The sequence below is a fragment of the Paroedura picta genome, chromosome 15, assembly GCF_049243985.1.
Source record: "Paroedura picta isolate Pp20150507F chromosome 15, Ppicta_v3.0, whole genome shotgun sequence".
NCBI classification, from domain to species: Eukaryota; Metazoa; Chordata; class Lepidosauria; order Squamata; family Gekkonidae; genus Paroedura; species Paroedura picta.
The window spans coordinates 19,601,433-19,624,573 of NC_135383.1; the positions used below are offsets into that span (position 1 = coordinate 19,601,433).

General features: G+C 49.1%; 1 protein-coding gene across 2 annotated transcripts in view; it reads left to right on the forward strand.

Moving 5' to 3' along the window:
- DOC2B (double C2 domain beta) overlaps nt 1-23,141 on the forward strand; it is a 151,474-nt gene that overhangs the window by 15,815 nt on the left and 112,518 nt on the right. For both annotated transcript variants that reach the window (XM_077311226.1, XM_077311227.1), the window contains exon 2: nt 16,096-16,175. In XM_077311226.1, the coding sequence (XP_077167341.1) occupies nt 16,096-16,175 (80 nt within the window). The remainder of the gene's footprint in view (nt 1-16,095; nt 16,176-23,141) is intronic.

Sequence of the window (23,141 nt, forward strand, 5' to 3'; positions counted from 1 at the left end):
AGGCACAGGGTCACCCTCACTGTTTTGACTTGGAAACATCCCAATGAATTTTTTGTACATTGCCTTCCCTTCCTTCCGTTGCTCACGTGTCGTTCCCTCTTTCCTTAGGGTTCCCAGTCCTGTTTCAACCTGGTGAGGGGAGTTGTGGTTTTAGGAGGATATGACATCACTTCCTGGTGAAGCTCTAGGAGTTTCCCTTCATTCCTATAGTAAAGACCATAGAGCAGGGGTAGTCAACCTGTGGTCCTCCAGTTGTTCATGGACTACAATTCCCACGAGCCCCTGCCAGCAAACGCTGGCAGGGGCTCATGGGAATTGTAATCCATGAACATCTGGAGGACCACGGGTTGACTACCCCTGCCATAGAGACTAGGATAAATTCCTAGAACATCACCATTAACACCATTCTTGCCCCAAGGGTGCTGCCAAGAGGCCAATGGTGAGCTTTGAGAACAAGGGGAGGATCACCTTCTGGAATGCTCCCATGTCAAAAAATTCCATGTAGATAGAAAGCTAGCCCGGCAGGGAGGAAAGCCTCTCTTTGCCTGCTGCAATATGAAGAAACGTGCCAGGGTGCAGGCTGAAGAGACATGGCCGATTCCACCAGCTCTGATGCCTCGTTGCCCTTCACACCCTTCCTGTGTACATGGATTCACCGAACTCGTAGTCAGAAAGAAGCTGCCGGTTACTGACAAAAAGTTCTGGCATTCTGCAATGCATGCGCTGTATGCGCATAGAGGCAAGTGGACCCAATGTCCTGTTGTGGGATTCCCATGTGTCCAGATGAACATCTGCAGGGTGGTTCAGGCCTAAACAAAGGGACACATGCTGGTCTGGTTCCTACGGCTGGGTCCCTGTATAATGTGGCGCCTCCAATCCAGTGTGCAAAGCCTTCATGCACGCCGCTCCCTTGATTGACTGTGTGTACACACAGGGTGGAGTGTGTGTGATCCCGGTCCCTTCAATGTGCAGACAGCATATGCCCCTTCTGACTGCTGCTGCCCAATTAGAGATGGCCAATTAACACTCTTCTCCCATAATGGATAATGATGGGGGTGGGGGGGGGGAGTTCGTGTTTGTTGTTCCCTAGTAATTCCATTAGTTGCTTATCCTAATGTGTTTGGTGCAGAAATAGCCTTAAAGCCTCTTCCCCCGGTAAGCTGGCCAGCCTCACCTCCCGCGTAGTGGAGGGCCGCGTGCATTAGGCCACCCGCCTGTCCTTGCGCTTCATTTGGTCTCCAAACACGGAGTTCTCTCTAATCCTTTCCCACCTGGGACTCCAGCCCATTAGCAGGCCAAACACAGAGCTATTCTTCCCCCCTCCCCTCTGGCCCACCGCCCTGCTTTCATTCGGAAGGTATTAATAGCCTGCATCTGGTCACCCCAGGACCGGATGAGAAATGTCAGCAGAAAGCTATTATTGGCCAGGTCTGCAGGAGATGCCGGTCTGTAGCCCCTTGACCGACGGTTCCCCAAGCAAAGGTGCCCCTTTGCTCTCTGGCCTTTTCTGCCAGCGTCTGCATTTTTACTGCAGCCATTCAATAACTGGATGGCTTATGAGCATGGCTATTGTTGGGGGAGGGGGGGGAGGCAGTGGAAGGGCCAGGAGGACCTCAGTTCTGATCTTGCTTGTTGGGCCTGCCCAGTGGTTCCTCCTTCTTTGGAAAATACTGGTCCTTCAACTGAAGACTGGAGGTCAAGGTACAGTAGAACCTCAGAGAGAGTCAGAATCAAAACCTGGAATGCTCTGGAGACAGGATCAGGGGGAAAGAAAAATGGCTGCCTAATTGCACAAGCCCACAGTCTTGACTCAGAAATCTGTGTTTCGATTTTGCATCACCTTTGGCCAAACTGAACATGCGCAACTTTACTTATGCACCACTTTCTGTAATGATTCAGAATGGTGGCTTCTAATTTGGAGAGCTGGGTTTGATTCCCCACTCTTCCTCCACGTGCAGCCAGCTGGGTGACCTTGGGGTAGCCACAGTCCTCACAGATCTGTTCTTGCAGAGCCGTTCTATCAGGGCTCTCTCAGCCCCACCTCCCTTACAGGGTGACTCCTTTGGGTAGTGAAAAGCTGGGTATAAAAACCAACTCTTCTTCTCCTTCTGCCTTGAGCCAGATTGTCCCTATTAAACCTGTCGGTTTGTTGCATATAATGCAAAATGTTGTAAGTGCAGCATGAGAGAAAACAGTGAGCTGGGATCCCCACCAGTTAAAACCAGCAAAATGCAACTGTCCACATAGACAGCAAAATAAAACAAAAAAGGCAGGAATAAGATCATGTTTGAGTCAGTTTTTACAAACTGCTTTTCAATACCCGAAGAAGTCTTACAAATCCTACCTGAAGGTGTGGCTTACAATCACCTTCCCTTCGTCTCCCCATGATAGACACCTCTAAGGCAGATGGGGCTGAGAGAGCTCTGAGAGAACTGTGACCAGCCCAAGGTCACCTACCTGGATGCACATGGAGTGGGGATCCAAACACAGTTCTCTAGATTAGAAACTGCCATTCTTCTTAACCACTACAACTTGCTGGCCCTTTAAAAAAATCAACCCAAGAAACTTTTATAACCAGGCTCCTAAAGTGGAGTAACTTTGACCCCTGACATTAATTTTCCGGATTTGGGCTGGGAAATACCTGGAGAATTTTGGGGTGGAGCTTGAGGAGGGTGGGGCTTGGAGAGGCGTTGGGCTTAATGCTTTAGAACCCACCTTCCAGGGTGGCCATTTCTACAAGTGAACTGATCTCTGGTGCCTGGAGGTCAGTTGTCCTAGTGGGAGATCTCCAGCCGCCACCTGGAGGTTGGCAGCCCCAGTGAGCAAGAGGAAGGCTGTGCTTCTAGTCGCTTCCCTGTTGCCTCTGAAGATGGGCCACACAGGGAGCTGCCTGCCTGCCTCTCCAGGAGATTGTAACTCCGGGATTCCCCTGGGGGTCCACGGGAGCTCCAGAGCGGGTTTGCGGCCTTTCTACTTCTGGCTTAACGACCTTGGCTCCTCCTTTTCTCCCCCCCTCCCCTCCCCTCCCCTCCCCTCAGTGTTGGCATGGCCTGGCCTTGCTGCTAACAAAATGGCATCCCTTAGGTGGCAGCACCATGGACAGAGGGAGGCAGCTGGGACTCTCCAGCCTAGTCGGGGCAGCCCTGAGAGAAAGCTTCCCCTGTTTTCCCTACCTCCATTGGCCTTCTGGTCTCCAGCTCCTGCCATAGCCTCTTTATCACTGGGTTGTAAAAATCAGGGCTCAGGGTTGTAAAAATCAGAGGGTGGAAGTTGTGATGTGGTATGGGTGGGGGTCTGAGCTGCCTTCTCAGCTCCTACTCTGAGCTATATGGGGTAGAGCCATCATGGTAGTAGCATCTGCCTATAGCCCCCCAGAGAGGACTCCACTTTTCAAGCACTAGTAGGTTGGCTGTTCCCATCCTGAGAGAAGTTCCCCTGGCCTCAATCAGGGCCAGGGCCTTTTTGGGCCTTTTTGGTCCTGGCCCCAACCTGGTGAAATGAGCTCCCGGAAGAGCTGAAGGCCATGACAGAGCGGGCTCAGTTCCACACGGCCTGTAAGACAGGGCTCTTCCAACAGGTGTTTGGTTGAGGCCAGGATAAGGATGTCAACATCATCTGGGCCCCTCCTTTAAGCTGCCACAAGCCAGCTTGGCTGGGAGCAACAGGGTAAAAATCTAAGGAATGAATGAAAGGATGAATGAATGAAGGTGAGGGAGGGAGTGAAAGGAAGGTGAAAGTTATGGGTAGTGACGTCACTTCCGGTGACATGTCACTTCCAGGGGGGTGGCCGGGGCGTGGCCAACTGACATCACTTCCAGGGCTCCTCAAAGTCTAAAAATTATTTTAGGGGCTCCTCCATGGTCAAAAGTTTGAAAAAGGAGACCTTATCTGAAAGGCAGGCTCGTATGGGATCCACTGGTCCTTGAGAAGCTGTGTTCCATGTTGAGCATGAAATCAGCATCTGGAATTGTGCTCCAGCATCTCTGTGGCTGAACTGGCCTCGTTAGCCTACCTTGCAAAATTGCAGTACGAACGACGGCAAAGGTGAAATGCACAGGAAGCATTTTGAACGCAGCAGTTAGTCAATTTACACCAGTTACCGAAAGCTGGGGGAGAAAATTCAATTTGGCTGCCGTCCTGCCTTTCACTTAATCTCCCTCTTCAAACTTCTCGCCCCTTATCGTGAAACCGTTTCCCCATCAGCCTTCGGATATTTTGGCGGGGGGGGGGGGCTTAAGCGCCGCTCACAACTTCAGGCTTCCTAATGACTCTTTCCCTGGCTACAGAAGAGCCACCGGCTGGCACCAGCCCTGGGCAACCCTTCCTGTCGCCCAGAGAGAGGTTGCAGGAGCTGCCTTAATTCTATTTCCCTATTCCACTCCCACATTGCTACGGAAAGGTCAGGCTCACAAACGCCACGGCAGCTTGGAGGCATGCCTGCATAGCTGAGCTCTTGTTTCTTAACAAGCAACAGCCACAGAATTCTCATGGAAAAGCCCAATCAGATGGTTAACAGCAAACATAAAAAAATGGCAGAGGTGGGAGCAGAAGGAAATGAATAAAAGGAAAGAGGTGTGTGTCCCCCTCCCCCTTTTCTTCCCCAGGAGGGAATAAAACAGGACTTCACATGTCCTAAGAACGTGAACGAGTTCCCTGCTCCTGGAAACTTAGCACATCAGGGAGACAAATGGGGAGGGGGGATTAATGGGGAGGGGAATCCACTTTCCGAAATTCAGGATCGAACCAGGGGCCTTTACAAGCTGAGCTGCTGTCTCTGCCAGAGCAGAAAAGTAGCCTTTGGATTGCCTGCAAATTGAATTAGCATGAAGGCCAATAGCCTAGATCAGGGGTAGTCAAACTGCGGCCCTCCAGATGTCCATGGACTACAATTCCCAGGAGCCCTTGCCAGCATTCGCTGGCGAATGCTGGCAAGGGCTCCTGGGAATTGTAGTCCATGGACATCTGGAGGGCCGCAGTTTGACTACCCCTGGCCTAGATGTTCATTAATCTGTCTTTTATTGCATTATATAGTGCATAACAGTTCCTAAATTGTGGTGTATAATTCTTTTTTTTTCCTTTTCTGCTTGTCTACTTTGCGTTTGAAAAAAAATAAAATGTCTATTTTTTAAAAAACCCAAAATTGAAAAGATGGAAAATTGGAATGATAATGGAAAAGAATACATATAATCCAGAAGAGTATGACTATATATCAACTGGAGGTCAACATTAAGCAAGAAGACCTCTGTTCTGTTATCCGAGAGACTTTGAGCTCTGCTTGAATTTGTTTGGGATTGCATGCAATCTGAGAAAGTCCAACCATGGAAATAGGATACTAGTATTTGGTTGTTTTTGGTGGTTATTATTAAAGATTCTGAAGGCAGAAACTTTTCTTCTTGCTTAGCGTCGACCACCAGTTGATATATACATATTCTTTATTGAGCGACATATTTTTTTTTCTTGTTCACACACATCCTCCTGTGTGCATTTCTACTTGGTTATTTTGAATTTACCTTGCCTTGGTGTGAAGAAAGGGCAAAAACCACGGCAAAAGCACTCTAAAAAAACCCCGGAGAAACAGCAAACGGAAAGCAAACTGAGTGCTGAAGGGAGGGAAATCAATACAGAATGGGGGAGAAGTGGACATCCATGTGCAAGGAAATTGGGACAGAATGAAAAAGAAAGTCTAACAGGAATGTACGGTGAAATTGAAGAAAAACACCAGTGCGTAATAGGCCTAGCCCAGTTTTTGGGAAGAAAAGCATGTTATAGGAGGGCCCTACACAGCAAACCTTTTCCTGCTTTTCCAGGTCTGGGCAGGCTTACTAAATTTTTTTGGGGGGGGGGAGGGCTCATTAGTACTTCTGAGATTTCTCCCTTGTCTGACCTGGGCAGAATCATAAGAGCCAGTTCTGCCTACCTGAATTGTTAGCAGAGCTGCTAGAAAGTTCAAGGTGACTCCAGGATCACAGGGGGATCCTTCAGCACAGTCACTCATCCATCCACCCATCTCTGGAGCTGCCCTGCTTGCTTTAGGAACTTGGCTTCTTATGCAAAGTGTTTAGCCTCAGGTGAGGACACTCAAGGACTCTAGGTGAAGGCGAGCTCACAGAACAGGTGGGCTGGATCTCTGCCGAGGCTGTGCTGATTGCACTGCCAGATGTGCGGCGTGTGGAATTGCTTCTAATGGCTACCGTTAGCGCAGTCTACAGTGCAAGAGCCACCGCTTTCCCTGCTCGAGTTCCTAGCATTGGGCCAAGTCCTGTGCAGGGAGTTGCTAAATGCAGGGGTAGTCAACCTGTGGTCCTCCAGATGTCCGTAGACTACAATTCCCAAGAGCCCCTGCCAGCTTTTGCCTGCAGGGGCTCATGGGAATTGTAGTCCATGGACATCTGGAGGACCACAGGTTGACTACCCCTGGCTAAATGGACTTCGGACGCAATCTCTGCTGGATGCAGTCTTATGTTAACTTGGGCACAGCAGGCATTATTCGGCGAATGGCCCATTTCACAGGAGGGAACTGCCTGAAGAAGAGGCAGTTCCTTTTTCTCCCGTGCTTTAGTTAAGATTAGGCAGCTTCTAAACGAAACAAAAGAAAAAACGAAAATTCTGCCCCTCTTGGAATGGGCTAAGACTAGTTGAAATCGTGAATGGTTTTTCTTCTCCTTCTAAGAGCTTGCTCCACTTCACATGTATCGTGCCATTTTGGTAATCTTTACAACACTTGGGGGAGGTCAAGATTACAGCCCTCCGTAGGTCAAATTGGAGGGCAGAAATAGAGAGCGAGGCTGGCTCACTGAAGGTCAGACAAGTTGCCATCCTCCAGGCAGGAGCCGCAGGAATTACAGCTCATCTCCAGACTGCAGAGATCAGTTCCCCTGGAGAAAAATGACTGCTTTGGAAGCTGGATTTGTACCCCACTGAGGTCTCGGTCCTCCCCAAACTCCTTCCTCCTCAGGCTCCACCCATAAAATCTCCAGGAGTTCCTGAACCTAGAGCTGGTGACTCTCCCCTCATCTCCCCCCAGCCGCAAGGGAGACCTAGCAACCTTGGACACCATGCCGGAGATAATATTAGAACCAAATCTTAAAAATTAGCTACATGTCCTAGTAGTTAGTACAGCTTGTAATAGGTATTACTTATAGGAAGGATTCCTTGGGGAGAAGCCGTCACTTCTTATGACAGAAGAAGGAAGATTCCAGAAAGAAAGCCCAAGAAAACCCACCTCCCTCCCTGTTTCTGTGTCTTTTATTTCTCTACTTTGTGAGCCCCCCTCCCCTCCATAGCCAGATAGTAGGCCCCTCCAGCCACCTATGGTTGGGACATGATGGCAAACCCCGAGGGAGGGATGGCGGTGGGTATAATACCATAGAATCCTCTTTCCAAGTAGTCATTCTCTCTAAGGAACCTGATCTCTGGGCGTTCTCCAGGTCCCACCTGTAGGTTGGCATCCGTGTTGCCACTCCATTTCCCAGAGCTGTTGTCTATTCTCCCTGCACCATGTGTCATTTTGGTCTTAAGTGCCCCTTACCAAAAGTTGGAAGTAGAACTTTCCTTATTCCTATATTTGCAGACACATCTTTGGAGTCAGGAATCAGAAGTCCTTGGTCTACTGAGGGAGGAAGAGGAGGAGGAGGAGGAGGGAAATATGCAAGACTTTGAGCCTCAGCTCAAAGATTTGGGGATGAAGTCTGGGGAGGGCAGGTATAAGGCTGTAGAACCCGCACTCCAAAGCAGCCAGCTTGTCTACGGGTAATGCTCTCTGTTTCTTGGAAACCAGGGTGTAGTCTTCATGGGGCTTTTTACCCACTCCCAGTTCGAATGAATCCCTCCCGTCTACACTGAATTCAATTTCCATTTTGATTTTGGGCGCTTTCAATTTTCCATTTGTGACATGCATGATTGATTCGTGGTGACTATCCCTTTCCCCCGCAATATCCTGGAGTGGATAGAACCCTCAATATTTCAAAAACCACCATGAGTCAATGTGCAGATCTCTGCTTTTTGAGAATTAACTTGCTGCCTTGTACCTCCAACGCTGTAGCAAAGAAGTCCTCCCTGATTGGCCAGGGCATCAGTTCAAAGTCTTCCCGGTTGCAAGGCTTCCCTTAATGTGACTGCGCCCCAGAAAACCTACCCTCCTCGGCTGTCTCCAATCCTCTCCCACCCCCCTCCAAGAAAAGAAAGAGGCTCCTGCTGTGCTTGGCTCTCCCCCTTCTAAGTTTCCCCAATCAAGTGCAGAACACTTTCTGTTTCAATGGGGGGGGGGGAACAGAAAAAGACCCGGGTTCAAACAGATCTGAATTCAGCAGAATCCACAACAGAATAAACAAAGTGCAGAATCAGAGCTAGGTGTGATCCCAGAAAATTCCCAGGACACTCCTGGAAGTTGGCAACCTTATTGTCAAGAGGATGAGGGTCCCTTGAGGACCTTTTTCTTTTTTTTAAGCGAAAGCCAAAGTTCCAAGGTATTCGGTGTCACGGCAACAGGTGGGAATCTGCAAAAGAGATGGAAATGCATTTCTGCATAGCTTAGATCTGCCCCCCCCCCATCTTGTTTACCTGGGTTTGCTTTGAAAAGCCTCTTGTAATGCCTTTGGAAGAGGCTTGGATCAAGGCAGCCACGACTAAAAGATGCAGCCGCAGCCTGCCAAAGACGACAGACTGTGGGTCTCCTTGCTGTTTGCTTTGTTTGTGGAAAGGGAAAATAGGGAAATGCAAGCAGTATTTTAGCTCCCTGGAAATGGATTGTGTGTGTGTGGAATGGAGCGAAGGAATTCTTTTCACCTGAAGATGGGTTGGGGGGGGGGGTTATCTCTGCTTTCTTGGCCAAAAACGCTGCTTTTCAAAGCCAGCCTGTGGGTTTTATTTTAAATCCATCGAGCAGAAAGGAGCTGGGGATCCCACACTGCTTGGAGAGCCATTCTCATGAGCTGCATACATGTTCTAGCATTCTGAGATCACGACCAAACAAAGAGAATTGCCCTGCCTGATCAAGCCCAGGGCAGTGCAGCCTGACAGCAGCAGTTGTCTCTGAAATCTCACAAGCAGGGAATGAAGGCTCAAACACAACGTTTTGCAGAGGTAGACTGCTTCTGAACATGGAGGCAGTCAACCCGCTGAGCACCAATTTGAAGATCTTTTTGCCAGCATCATTTCCGTGCCATCGAGGCGAAGAATTATCACCGTCCTCGGGGCAATAAACTCTGCACTGACCACAGCAGTTCAAAACGATGGTCTAATTCACATACACCTGGATTCGTTGGTGCCTAATCTCTGGAATGTCCAGGAAGAAAGAATCTCAGGTCATGCATCTCAGACTACCCTGGACAACAACTGCCAGTCAGAGTAGATGACCCAGAATCCATTTAAGGCAGCTCAGTATGGAGTTAAGTTCAGTATGGAGAAGCTTTTCAGGCCATGGGGAGAGACCATGTTTTGCATGCCAAAGGTCCCTACTTCAATCTACATTATTTTCACTTCAAGGGTCTCAGGGCGCAGGTACTGAGAGAGAGCCTTTTCTGTCTGGGATCATCGAGACCCATCAGGGGAGATGACACGGAATTAGGTGATCCATTGCCCTGACTTGGTTATTACCAGCAGAGTCTGAATACACAGAGAGAGCGAAGCACCAGGATGCTTAGAGAATAAAATAATGTTATGAAGAGAAACAACTGAGAGAAGAAAAAGAAGGAGAGACAAGACCTAACTACCTACCTAGCTAGTCATTCGGTTGTTTAACAGCTGTTTTGGAGGCAAGCGGGAAGGAAGTGTGTTCAAAAAGCAGGAAGTCTCCTGTAGAGGGCGCTGGAGGAGATGATTTGAAAGTCATCAGGAGGTTCCTAGCCTATCTATGCTAAATATACATCTCCTCCGATGCCCCCTGCAGGACACCCTTTATATTCTGTTCAGTTATGCACACTGCAGATCTGGCATGTTCCAACAGCTATAAGGTAGATTTGAGTGTCCATTTGCAAGGCTGGGGGAAGATCTGATTGGGAAGATGAAGTGGAGAGTCACACACACATATACTGGAGCGGACAGATCTAGTGGAGCAGATCTGGTCCCCCTTTCTGGCTAAGGTCCGTGATGGATCCTGCATTTGCAACCAGATGGATGTTGTTGAAGGGTTTAGCTTGGGCTCCACCTAGGGAGGCCAGTCTCCAGGTGGAACCTGGGGATCCCCTGGAATTATCGCTCATCTGCCAGCGACAAACATCAATTCCAAGGTTGCTTGGGAGGGTGGACTCCATAGCATTTTATTCCATTGGTGTCCCTCCCTGCTCCAAATCCCACCCATTCCTAGCTACACCCCCCAAAGTTTCCATGGATTTCCCAACCCAGAGCTGGCCACCCTCCTCCACCACCCAGCTCTGACTTAACCCCGGAGCTATGCCAGCCAGAGAAGCTTCCTCCTTCAGTTGGCCACAGTGGGCCTGGCTGCCTTTGTACCCCCAAGTTTTTCATTTCCTTTTTGCAGCACAGCCCCGGCCCGCTTGTCCATACAACTAGAACGAGGGCAGCCGAGAGACGATGCTGAAGGTTGTCCTTCTGGGCACGAGCTTGCAAAACACTGGAAAATTGGTTGTTTGTTCACCTGCCCTAATTGGCACCTTAACGAGGCCCGGTGGATTTCCCCCTCTGGTTATTAATAGGCTGGTTTCAGGTGAGCTGGACCGGCAGACCCTTGGGCAGCAGACGGAGCGACCGACGGGCGCTGTTTGCTTCACGGCATCTCCCCTGCGCTTGGGGCTCACCTGACAGCAGGTGGGCCTCCGAAGCCAAAACCGGCATCTGCCCGCCGGAGGTAAGCTCAGAGGCTGCCAAGGAGCGACCTGCCTCTGCCTGATTAAAAAATAACAGCCTCCCAGAGGTTAGGAGGCAGAGATCATCCCTGCCCTTTTCACAGGGTCACACCGTTGTGTTCTGCTCCCTGCCTTTCCGATCGGTCAGAAGGGCGACGGAATCCGATCTTTCAGAGGGTCCCACGTCCAGCTCCTCAAATTGGGAACCTTTCCCGAGGGCCGTGAAACTGCCTTGGCGATCGTCTTGTCACTTGTGACTTGGATGCCAGCTGTCCAGAATCAGTTATTTTGGCTTGGCTTTTCTTAGGCAGCATATTTTGGAACCTTTTTCGGGAACACGGAAAAGCCGATACGGCCGTCGTGGTTTCTTTCTGATTTGACGAGTCGTAGGGATCGTTCGTTTCCGCATATTAACTTTTCTTGGCTGCCGTTGTTCCTTTGGGGGTTTCTTCAAAGGCTATTTTTACGCAGTTGGCGTACAAACGCTGTTGCAATGTATAAAGAATTAACCGCCCGGATGCGGAAAAGAAGGGGTGCGCTTCTTACAAGGTAGCCGTGAGAGGTGGGCATTCAGATCCAGGCAGTAGGTTTGTGAAGTTCAGTCTCTTCCCTGTTTATTTGCTCTTTTCCTCCAGAGTGTAGAGCACCCTGCCGTTTGAAGAAGAAGAGTTGGTTCTTATATGCTGCTTTTCCCTACCCGAAGGAGTCTCAAAGCGGCTTACAGTCGTCTTCCCTTTCCTCTCCCCACAACAGACACCCTGTGGGGTGGGTGAGGCTGAGAGAGCCCTGATATTACTGAAGAAGAAGAGTTGGTTCTTATATGCTGCTTTTCCCTACCTGAAGGAGTCTCAAAGCGGCTTACAGTCGCCTTCCCTTTCCTCTCCCCACAACAGACACCCTGTGAGGGAGGGGAGGTTGAGAGAGCACGGTCAGAACAGCTTTATCAGTGCTGTGGCAAGCCCAAGGTCACCCAGCTGGCTGCATGTCGAGGAAGAGTTGGGGAATCAAACCCGGCTCACCAGATTAGAAGTCCGCACTCCTAACCACTACACCTTGAGCTGTCTCTCAATCAGCTGAATTCATCAGTCCACCTCCTGGTCCATTTTACAGAGAGTATATGGTTGCTCCCTGACATTCTGTGATTGCTCCACCTCCATTATGTAATTGTCCCCCTCGTTCTGTGCCAGAATTCCAAATGTACCCAGAGGTCCAAAAGGCTGAAGTCAAGGTTTTAGTATATAAACTAGGAATTAAAAGAGCATTTTCAAATCCCTATTTGGCCAGGTGGCCTTGAGCTAGCCACTCCACTCAGCCTAGCCTACCTCACAAGGTTGCTGTGAGGATCATCTCGGATAGTAAATATACTTTTCTTTACCCAAATCAATTATTTTTAGAGCCAGCTTACTGTAGTGGTTAGGAGTGTGGACTTCTAATCTGGCATGCCGGGTTCGATTCTGCACTCCCCCACATGCAACCAGCTGGGTGACTTTGGGGCTCTCCATGGTGCTGATAAAACTGTTCTGACTGAGCAGCAATATCTGGGCTCTCTCAGCCTCACCCACCCCACAGGGTGTCTGTTGTGGGGAGAGGAAAGGGAAGGCGACTGTAAGCCGCTTTGAGACTCCTTCTGGTGGAGAAAAGCGGCATATAAGAACCAGCTCTTCTTCTTCTTCAGTAATCTCAGGGCTCTCTCAGCCTCACCTCCCTCACAGGGTGTCTGTGGTGGGGAGAGGAAAGGGAAGGCGAATGGAAGCCGCCTTGAGACTCCTTTGGGTAGAGAAAAATGGTGGATAAGAAAAAACTCTTCTTCTTTTAAACAGAGCACCACAAGTTTTAAATAATATTTTAACTGTGATTTTATAGGCAATGTATGTGCGACACGTGTTGTGAACACCCAAAGCCTGCGCGCAAGAAGGGACAGTATAATCATTGACTTTGCTTCTGAGAGCAGCCATTTTTCTCCTGGCGAACTGATCTGTCACCTGGAGATGAGTTGTAAATCCCGGGGATCCCCAGGTACCACTTGGGGACCAGCATCCCTAAGTAGAGATCCTCCGTCGCCTGTTCCCCACCCTTTTCCTTTCAGGGCTCAGCTGGGAAAGGAATAAAGCCCTTTAAAGAGCTGGAGAGAAAATCCCTCCCTGGAGTGGAGCGGGTAGATTAAGGTGACCAGATTGCCCCACTTTTGGAGGGACATCTGGGGGCACCTGGCAAATTGTACTTATGTTGAAATTAGAAATATATATATATTACGATACTATTTTTCGTTCTATGCATTCTATGAAACGTTTTGTTGCTCCATATAGACCAAATTTTTAATCAAGAACCCCCCCGGTCAATGGTGTCCCGCTTTACCAATGTTAAAATCCGGTCCCCTTAAGTTAGATCTCCTGCCCATCCCCACCCTGCAGTGTCCCCTTGGAGCCCATCTAAAGTAGGTTTATTTTTTATCCCAGTTGGAGGGAAATAGAAATTCAGGAACTGGATGAGTTGTGACTAGCTTGGGCACGATGTAGGGATGCCAACCTCCAGGTAGGACCTGGGGACCCCCTGGAATTACAGATGGTCTTCAAACTACAGAGATTGGTTCCCTTGGAGAAAGTGGTTGGGGGGGGGGTGGATGACAATTCAATGGCATTGTACTCCATGGGGGTCCCTGCCCTCCCCAGACTCCCTCTCCAAATCCCCAAGAGTTTCTCTACCTGGAGCTGGCAGCCCTGGCCACCCATCCCCCACCAGCAGCCAGGGGGAATCTACAACTCCAGCATGACGTCACCTGGATGCTCCCAAGTGTTGTGAGGGCGGGGGGGGGGGTAGGTTCTTGTTGCCCACTTAGAAACAGGTTAGATTAGCATCATTTCCTCTGACTGGCAGCGCCTCTCTGGGTCTCAGGTGGAGGACTTTCACACCATCCGTGATCTGATCCTCTTTGCTAGAGACTGAACCAGTTGGGACCTTCAGGGATGGAACCTGAGGTCTTCTGCATGCCAGGCAGGTGCCCCGTTGCCTCTGCTCCCCAGCCCCTGACAAATGCTCCTCATAGATCCAATCAAGTCAAGAGTCTCAGGAGAGGTCTGAAAAAAGGGAAACCTATTAACGATTAAAACTGGAGCAGCAGCATCGGACTAGGATACCAATGAGGCAATTGACAACCTATTCATCTTTTCTGCAAGTCCGGCATCCCTAGCCTGTCGCTCTCTCGATTCTTGCCTTTTGATACAAGGAACTAAATTTAACTAGCTCTGGCACAATCATCCCCCCCCCCTCCATCCCTCCCTCTGCACCCCCTTTTTTTTCTGCAGCTAAGGACTGGCTTTGAGAACATTTTGAAACCAATGGGGGGGGGGGTCTTTCTCCTTCAGGCTATAATCCCTGTGTGGGAACAAACAAGGCCTAGAATTATACCAGCGGGGTTGTTTGGATTTGCGTGGGAGCTCTGTGCAGGCACCGAATTGGGTGCTGGAATTGACATTCTTTAGGCCTGGCTATGTTTGTTCAAGGAAATCAAGGATCCAGTCCTCAGTGTATCCGGGGGGGGGGGGAGTATCTTTTGGTATAGAGAGAGCCATTTTGGTGTAGTGGTTAGGAACGCTGACTTCTAATCCAGAGATCCAGGTTTGATTCCCTGCTCCTCCACATGCTGTTGTCTCGGTGACCTTGGGCTAATCACAGTCCTGTTAGGGCTGTTCTCACAGAGCAGTTTCTCTCAGCGCTGTCACAGCCCTACTTACCTCACAGGGTGTCTGCTGTGGGGAGAGGAAGGGTGAGAGATTGCAAGCCGCTTTGAGACTCCTTCGGGTAGTGAAAAGCGGTATATAAGAACCAACTCTTCTTCTTCTTCCTCAGTAATCTCAGGGCTCTCTCAGCCTCACCCACCTCACAGGGTGTCTGTTGTGGGGAGAGGAAAGGGAAGGCGACTGTAAGCCACTTTGAGACTCCTTCAGGTAGTGAAAAGCACTGGCAACATAGCCCAAGCTAGTCTGATCTCATCAAATGTGTGAAGCTAAGCAGGGGAAATCCTGGTTAGGATTTGGATGGGGGACCACTGAGGAAATCCAAATGTACCTCTCTTGCCTTGAAAAAATCTGTGGGGTCACTATAAATCAGCAGAGGTGATGACAAAAGGAGGGGGCGACATCCAAGAGGGCAGTCCAATGCCAGAGGGAGAATGGGCAAGGTTGCAATCAAAGCAACAGAACAAAATGCCTAAGGGAATAGGACAAGAACTCATGTAGACTGCCTTTAAATATGGAGGCTTCATGTTCTTCAACATGAGATGATGTCATGTTTTCTGTTGTGGACATCCTGGTGCCTTCAAGTAACCCACAAAAACTCTCAATAGAAGAAGAGTCAGTTCTTTTATGTCACTCTTCTGTACCTGAAGGAGTCTCCATGCAGCTTACATTTGCCTTCCCTTTCCTCTCCACACAGCAGACACCCTGTGAGGTGGATGAGGCTGAGAGAGCCCTGATATTACTGAAGAACAAGAAGAGTTGGTTCTTTTATGCTTTATCAGGGTTGTGGCGAGCCCAAGGTCACCCAGCTGGCTACACCTCCATCACAGGATGTCTGTTGTGAGGAGAGGAAGGGAAGCCGGTTGTAAGCTGCCTGGAGACTCCTTCAGGCAGTGAAAAATTTTATTTATTTATTTGTTCGTTGCAAACAATTCCTCTTCCTCCTTGTCTTCTCCCTAGGCTGCCATTTGCCTTGGTTTTACTGCTGTTACATTTCAATAGTTTTATAAACTATATTTTAAGGCTCCAGAGAGAGACACAGAGAGAGAGACAGAGAGAGAATGGGGTAGAAATATTTTTCAATCAATCAAAGAATCAATTAATTTAGGGTAAAGTGCTTTGTAGTCCCATCTCAGAAGCCAAGCAGGGTGGGAGACCTCCAAGAAAGGGTCGCAAAGCAGAGGAGGACAGTGGCCAACCACCCCCGAACGTCTCTTGCCTCAAACCCCCCATGAAGTCTCCTTACATCGGCCGTGACTTGGCAGTGAAAATAAAAAACGTGCTTTGAGCTTTCTTCCTGTACTGAAAAGTAGGATATTCCTATCCTTTAAGAACTAAAAGCGCTTTTATTCTTGTTCTTATGTATTTGATTTTTATGCCACTTATCCTGGTCGGCAGTGCTGGTGTTCATAATGCCAAATAAGTTTAGGGACTCCCTCCTTAGTACTTCCTCCACCACCATTAATCCACTGGATTCACATGGGAAAAGAACAAACAAAACAAAAGCACCTCCTCCCCTCCTTCTCCCTGGATCATCTTCTTTTTCCAATTTCTTCCAGCTGCCCTGGGGACCCTAGACTTCAGCTTGCTGTACGACCAAGAAAACAACGCTCTCCATTGTACGATCAACAAAGCCAAGGTAAGTCCAAAAGCCTCTGGGAATCTTGTGGCTGTCCTGGGCCCATAACCACGGTGGTTTAAAAAGGGGCGGTGCCCTATCAAACATGTGTCACACCCCTCCAATCAGCATTAGGGGTTGGGAGGGGCCAGGCCGGCAGTGACATCATGCATAAACGAGGATTTGCTCCACTGTTATGCAGGTGCCGACCTGGGCCCATTCTGCACACACAGGATAAAGCACTTTCAATGTGCTTTGGCAGCTGGATTTTCCTGTGCAGAACAGGAAAATCTCCTTCTAAAGTGCATTGAAACTGCATTATCTATTGTGTGCAGACTAGGCCCTGGCCTTCCCCCCATCCCCGTTCATAATTGTTCAGAGAGAACAGGACAATCTTTCACAAGAGTCCTGTAGAATTCTTATTGCTGGGGAATTATTTTCGACAGCAGATAAAGAGAAAGGAATTTAGGTCCAGCAGTAAGTGTGTACAAACCTTTTGTCGATATCTGCTAACCCATAGGAATTTTATTTACCGGGGAAGGTTTTTGTGTTTGATCTGAGGATGGGGAGTCGCTGGGAATGGAACCCACCTGTGGGCGCCTCAGAGGTCCTGCCACGGTTGCTGGACCCTATGTGTGTTCACTGGGAAAAGAATCCAATGCCCAGCTTGATCCTAGGCACTTTATTGATTTGACTTACGTTATACTTTGCCTTTCTCACTGAGGCTCCTAAGGGATTCCGCAGTGTAAGCCTATGCAGTAAATCAAACGACACATCTAACAAACAATGCAAGAAGACCAGGGTTGCCGCAAGTTGAAACAGCAAAAATAATCGCTCACGGGGATGGCCACCGATGCAATGGGGGTGAGAGCAAGATGATACAGGCAGGAAACACCATTCACAGTCCTGCTCATTTTATAAAAGCTCCTTCCTGGATCACTCCATTATCCTGTTGCCCTATTACCTCTATTAAGAGGCCTCCTTGAACCAGTCTGGTGTTATAAATTTGGCAGAATGACAAAAGGTACAGAAGCTTTCCTGACTTCCTCAGAAAGGCCATTCCACAAATGGGAGCCCTGACAGAAAATATGCACCTATGTGCCATTGCTGGTTGTTAGAAGCCTTGAGTTAGTGATTAACAGAGAAAAGAAGGTTGTACTTACAGTTTCAGGTTTCAGTAACTGGAAGTACGCTCTCACATTTCATTAATTCCGCAAAGGATGTAAACCAGTTGCTTGGGACGGTATTTTTTTATAAAACGCATGCAGAACAAGACTGTAATCTACGCCACAATGTACGCTACATAAAACGAGAAGGGTCCTCAGCTCTCTGATTGGCCCTCACTGGGACGCATCCCCCAATAGGGAGATGGTCCTCCCCCAGGGAGAGCCAATCAGATGGTTGGTGCTTTGTGGGAAGGCTCTTCCCTGCTTCCTGTGGTTGAGGGGGATGAGACCCCAGCACCCTGGGAGCTGGGGACGGCAGGTCAAGTGTACTCCACCATGACCCTGCTGCGTTCCCCCCATCCTGGCCTCACAGATGGTGGTGGCACCCATCCAGTGTCACATTGCACCAGCTGCCCACCCTGTGCTTCTAGCAAGGAGGGTGAAGACAACCAACCAGCCCCAGGAGGCCACCAAAGGTCGGACTGGTACACTCTGCACAGCCTGCCCTGATCTCCAAGCCCACCTGGCCTCAGGGACAGAGGCATGAGAGGGAGGCTGTCTGGACTGTCAAGGCTCAGTTCCAAGAAATTTCCCATGGATCTGTCCCAGGAAAGAAGCTTGGGCATCTCTCGGTGACAGGAATAGAACAGCTACTGCAAGCGAAGGAGCCGCCAGCAAGCTAGGCTCCTTCTGGAAGGAGAAAGACCATTAGGACCGGGGACAATAAACCTACAGATGCCATAGCAAACATCAGTTTGGGATGAACTGGTTTCATACATTTTATGCTGTTTTGTCCGCCATTTTGGACACACTGCTAAGGAAAGATAAGGAAACTGAAAACAATGAAATTAAGAACTTTCCATATGGCAGAGGGTTTTGCGTAACACAATCAACCCCTTTAGAATAACTATGACTGAGAGGGTGGACCTAGGACTCAGGGAAAGGGAAAGAGACAGTAGGGACATTGGTGGTTCTAAAAGGGGGTTTGGGTATCAGAAGCCTAATTTGGCCCAAATGCAATTTCATGAATTTTATGTCATGAACCATTTCTGGTATTACAACGTTCTCCCGGACTCTCCCGGTCTGTTGGCCTGTGCCTTTCTCCGGCGCTCTTATTTAAAACATTTGTGAGCCACCTTCTTGGAACTTGGCAGCTTACAATATACTTATATGCTGCTTTTCTCTACCAGAGGAGTCTCAAAGCGGCTTACAATCTCACCTTCCGTCTCCTCTCCCCACAACAGAAACCCTGTGAGGGAGGTGATGCTGAGAGAGCCCTGAGATTACTGAAGAAGAAAAAGAAGAGTTGGTTCTTATATGCCGCTTTTCTCTACCTGAAGCAGGCTCAAAGTGGTTTACAGTTGCCTTCCCTTCCTCTTCCCACAACAGACACCCTGTGAGGTGGGTGAGGCTGAGAGAACCCTGAGATTACTGAAGAAGAAGAGTTGGTTTTTCTATGCCTGTTAGTTTTCTGCTTGCAGGGAGTTCCTAATATAGGTGACCCTTCAAATAGATAATCCTCTCCACCAGCAGTCTGAAGTGTTGTAAATATGCCACCTGATTCTTTTTGACCTTTATATGGTTATTTTTTAAAAAGGAAAGAACAGGTAGAATCACTGAATCACAGAGTTGGAGGGATCTCCAGAGTCATCTAGTCCAACCCCCTGCAGAATGCAGGAATTCACAACTACCTGCCCACCAAAAGTGGCCCCAATTCCATGCCTAAATGATTCCCCTCCCCCCAAAAAACCCCCAGAATCCCTGACCAGTCTGGCCTGGAGGAAATTTTCCTCCTGACCCCAAAGTGGCAATTGACATTTCTTTGGGCATGCAAGAAAGGGCCACCAGAGCCAAGCATGGACACAATCTCCTCTGGCCACCCACTCACCATCTGCCCAAGTTCACAGAATCAGCATTTCTCTCACATGGCTATCCAGCCTCTGCTTAAAAACTTCCCAGAGGGAGGAGAACCCACCACCTCCCACGGAAGCCTGTTCCACTGAGGATCCGCTCAATGGAACAGCTCGGTTTCCTTAAAAGCAAAGACGGTTTAGTGCATTGAGGTGTGAGAGTTGAATGGAACTTCCATGTAGACAGGCAGTGTACCTCCAAGCTAGCCAACGTTGCCCTGAAACATCAGAAGGATGTTGCCTACATGTTCCAGTTAGCCTTTGTTCAGGGGTGAGCTAGTGTTGCTAATTCCATCTTGTTTGATAGGGTTTTTTTTTTCATTTATGGTTTTGAAGAAGAAGAAGAGTTGTTTCTTATATGCTGCTTTTCTCTACCCGAAGGAGTCTCAAAGCGGCTTACAATCACCTTCCCTTTCCTCTCCCCACAACAGGCACCCTGTGAGGGAGGTGAGCCTAAGAGAGCCCTGATATTACTGAAGAAGAAGAAGAAGAGTTGGTTCTTATATGTTGCTTTTCTCTACCTGAAGGAGGCTCAAAGTGGCTTACAATCACCTTCCCTTTCCTCTCCCCACAACAGGCACCCTGTGAGGGAGGTGAGCCTAAGAGAGCCCTGAGATTACTGAAGAAGAAGGAGAAGAGTTGTTTCATATATGCCGCTTTTCTCTACCCGAAGGAGGCTCAAAGTGGCTTACATTTGCCTTCCCTTTCCTCTCCCCACAACAGACACCCTGTGAGGTGGGTGAGGCTGAGAGAGCCCTGATATCACTGCTTGGTCAGGACAGTTTTATCAGTGCCATGGCGAGGCCAAGGTCACCCAGCTGGCTGCATGTGGGGGAGCGCAGAATCTAACCCGGCGTGCCAGATTAGAAATCCGCCCTCCTAACCACTACACCAAACTGGCTCTCCTCTGCTTTCTGCTGCCTTTTCCAGATTAAGCCCTTCCGTATGCTGCTCTTCTGTAAGCAATTTGTGCAGTGCATTCCTTGTACGTACATGGAGAAGACCGATCTGTCAACGGCACAAATAGCACCGAGAAACGCTTGTGTTTTACATGGGGTGTGTGCATGTGGGGCGGGGGGGGGGGAATCAATGCCAGGAAAGGAAAAAAACTGAAGGTTTCCAGCATCGATTTGCATGAGTCAAAATGGCGATTCCCCGGCCCAAACGAACAGGGATGAGGAATGCTGTAATTGTGGCTGCCCTTGTTGGGGGTGACCCAGCAGGGCCTGTGCCGGTCTGCAAGCGTGCCAGGGCTCACCGTGTCCTTGAAAACCTGCCCGCTTGAGTAGGAACTAGGCCGGCCCCCGCCGTTCCCTGCCAGCATGACCAGTCTGACATGAACGACAGAGATGGATGAGGAGGCCGGTGGGTGGGCAGGGAGTCAGGAATGCCCCTCCGTCCTTCGCAAATCTCTGGCTTCCGTTGCTGTTTTCGCCCTGCGGTGAAAAAAGACGACTGTGGGACGTTGTCGGAGAGCAGAGCATGTGGTGGCATTCAAGAAGAGTGGGAGGGCTGGTGGGTACCCGGGCCCTGCTCCAATCCGTGGGGCCAAAGACAAGCTTGCGCATACAAGGAAGAGAGGAGAATTGGCAGTGGTATCAGGGAATGAGTAAGCCTTCTGCCCGAGGTTTTCCTTCCTTGCTTCAGACTCTGGAAAACTCTGCTCTGATGGCTTGTTTTGAACTGGATGGTGTCCCCCCCCTCCCCTCGCTTTTTGGTGGGAGTGCAGCCTGCGGGGGCAATGCTGAGAGCCAGATTAGGAATGCCTGCTTGTATGGGGTTGCATGCATTTTCCTTTGCTAAGATATTAGGGGAAACAAAGCAGTGATGCTCCCAACGGGTTATCGAATCCATGTTTCATCCTGAGGGCTCGAAGAAATGTGACTTGGGTCACATTTGGGCCTTAACAACATGGTGGACTGGTGTTCCCCAACTGGTAGGTTGTTGGATCCTCCTGGATCTGGGTTCGAATTAAGGGAGTGGTCCTTCCATTCTAATGCTACTAAAGATCGATTCACCATTACACCGACAAAATTTCCTCCTTTCTATCACTGACTTTAAAAAGACCACATTATTGCCTGTTATTTGAGAAACCTCCCTCTCCCTGACCTTTATAACTATGCGCCTTCCAAGCCATGCCGACAACTTATCTCATTGGTTGATGTATTTATTTACCTATTTATTTGTTGGGTTTCTAGGCCGTCCCTCTCTAAAAAGGTCCTGGAGCAGCTTGCAACGAACATAGATGAAATCCCCATACCATTAAAAAAAACAACAACCCTTAAAACCCCTAAAAATGAGCCTGTTTAAAATTATATACCGATCCCTCGCCTGCATGATTATTCAGCTTGTGGCAAATCCCTTCCTAAGAATGCAACCCACTCTGTCTTCTTTTGTCCGTTCTTTGCAGACTTTCTGGACAAACGTCTTTCAGATAATAACCTATCCGTTATCGATAAAATGGTTACGCCTTCGTCTCATTTTTTATCTTTAATTAGTTACGACGCCTTGGCTGCAAAGCCCGATAAAGCCCGAATGAGCCGAGAGTAAACAAGATACTAATTAAACTCAATCTATAACATGCTCTTGTAGCTCTTCTCCTTCTCTTCTTTCTAACCATATTTTATTTGTACGGAGATAATTTTACTTTAAGCTTGTGTGGGTGTGGGTGTGGTAGTTATAATCATAAATGTTGGGATGGGAAAATGGTTAACGGCCTGTGGCCACATGCAATAAACTTTTGATGGGCTGCCCAGCCTGCATGAGCTCAGAAGAGAGGACGTTCCTCTCCCCTCCTCCATTTATCCTCACAACCACCAACCTGCGAGGTAGGCTGTTCTCAAAGATAATATGACTGGTCGACTCAGGGCCTGCGAGAATCATAACTGAGCGGGGAACTGGAACCCAGGCCTCCCTGGTGGTTGTTAGATACTGCAACCCAGGGGTGGCCAAACTGTGGCTCTCCAGATGTCCATGGACTACAATTCCCATGAGCCCCTGCCAGCGTGCTGGCAGGGGATCATGGGAATTGTAGTCCATGGGCATCTGGAGAGCCCCAGTTTGGCCACCCTACTCATCATCGTACCATGATGCGTCACTCATCCTTCGTCGTGGGTCTTTGCCTGCCGTTCTAGAATTTCTATGGGTGGCTGGTTGGAAGCCCTTCGTTCTGATCTCTGGCAATTCCGTTGCATCGACAGGACCATTGTGGAAGGCAGAGCTTCTGAAAGGCTTGGTGAAATGTACCTCCAGTTTGCCCGTTCTTTTAATGAGTCGCCGTGTTGCTTGGAATGACAAGAGTGAGGAGTCTTTCCAGGACCTCTCCCCCCCAAAATGTTTCCTCTTTTCTTCTGGGCCCCCAATACACAAACAGGGTGCCATGGGGAATACATTAATTCAGTCGTTAAAGGAGACCAAATTTCCCATCCGCTGAGGAGGTTTCCTGTTGCATCTCTGCATGATTTGTTTTTCTGGAGAAGAGTGCTTTTCCAGTCAACCTCTCTACATCGTGTGAACTTATGAAACAGCCTCAAAATGAATCAGACCTTGGGTCCATCAGTGTGTACCCAAATTGGGAGCAGCTCTCCAGGGTCTCAGAGTGAGAACTTTCCCTCTAAATTGATCCTTTCAACTGGATTGAACCTGGGTCCTTCTGTGTGCGAAGCAGAAGCTCTGCCACTGAGTTCCGGCTCCTCCCTGCAGCTGGATTGGATCATTCAATCACTCCCCATGCAGAGATATGTGGAATTATCCGTGTGATTTGGAGGGTGCCCGTTGCGTCACTGTGTAAATTGCTGCTCTGGGCATCTCCATCCAAAGCACACGAGTGGCACCTCTGCGGCTTGGTGTAGTGGATAAGAGTGGCAGCCTCCAATCTGGGGAACTGGGTTTGATTCCCCACTCCTCCTCCT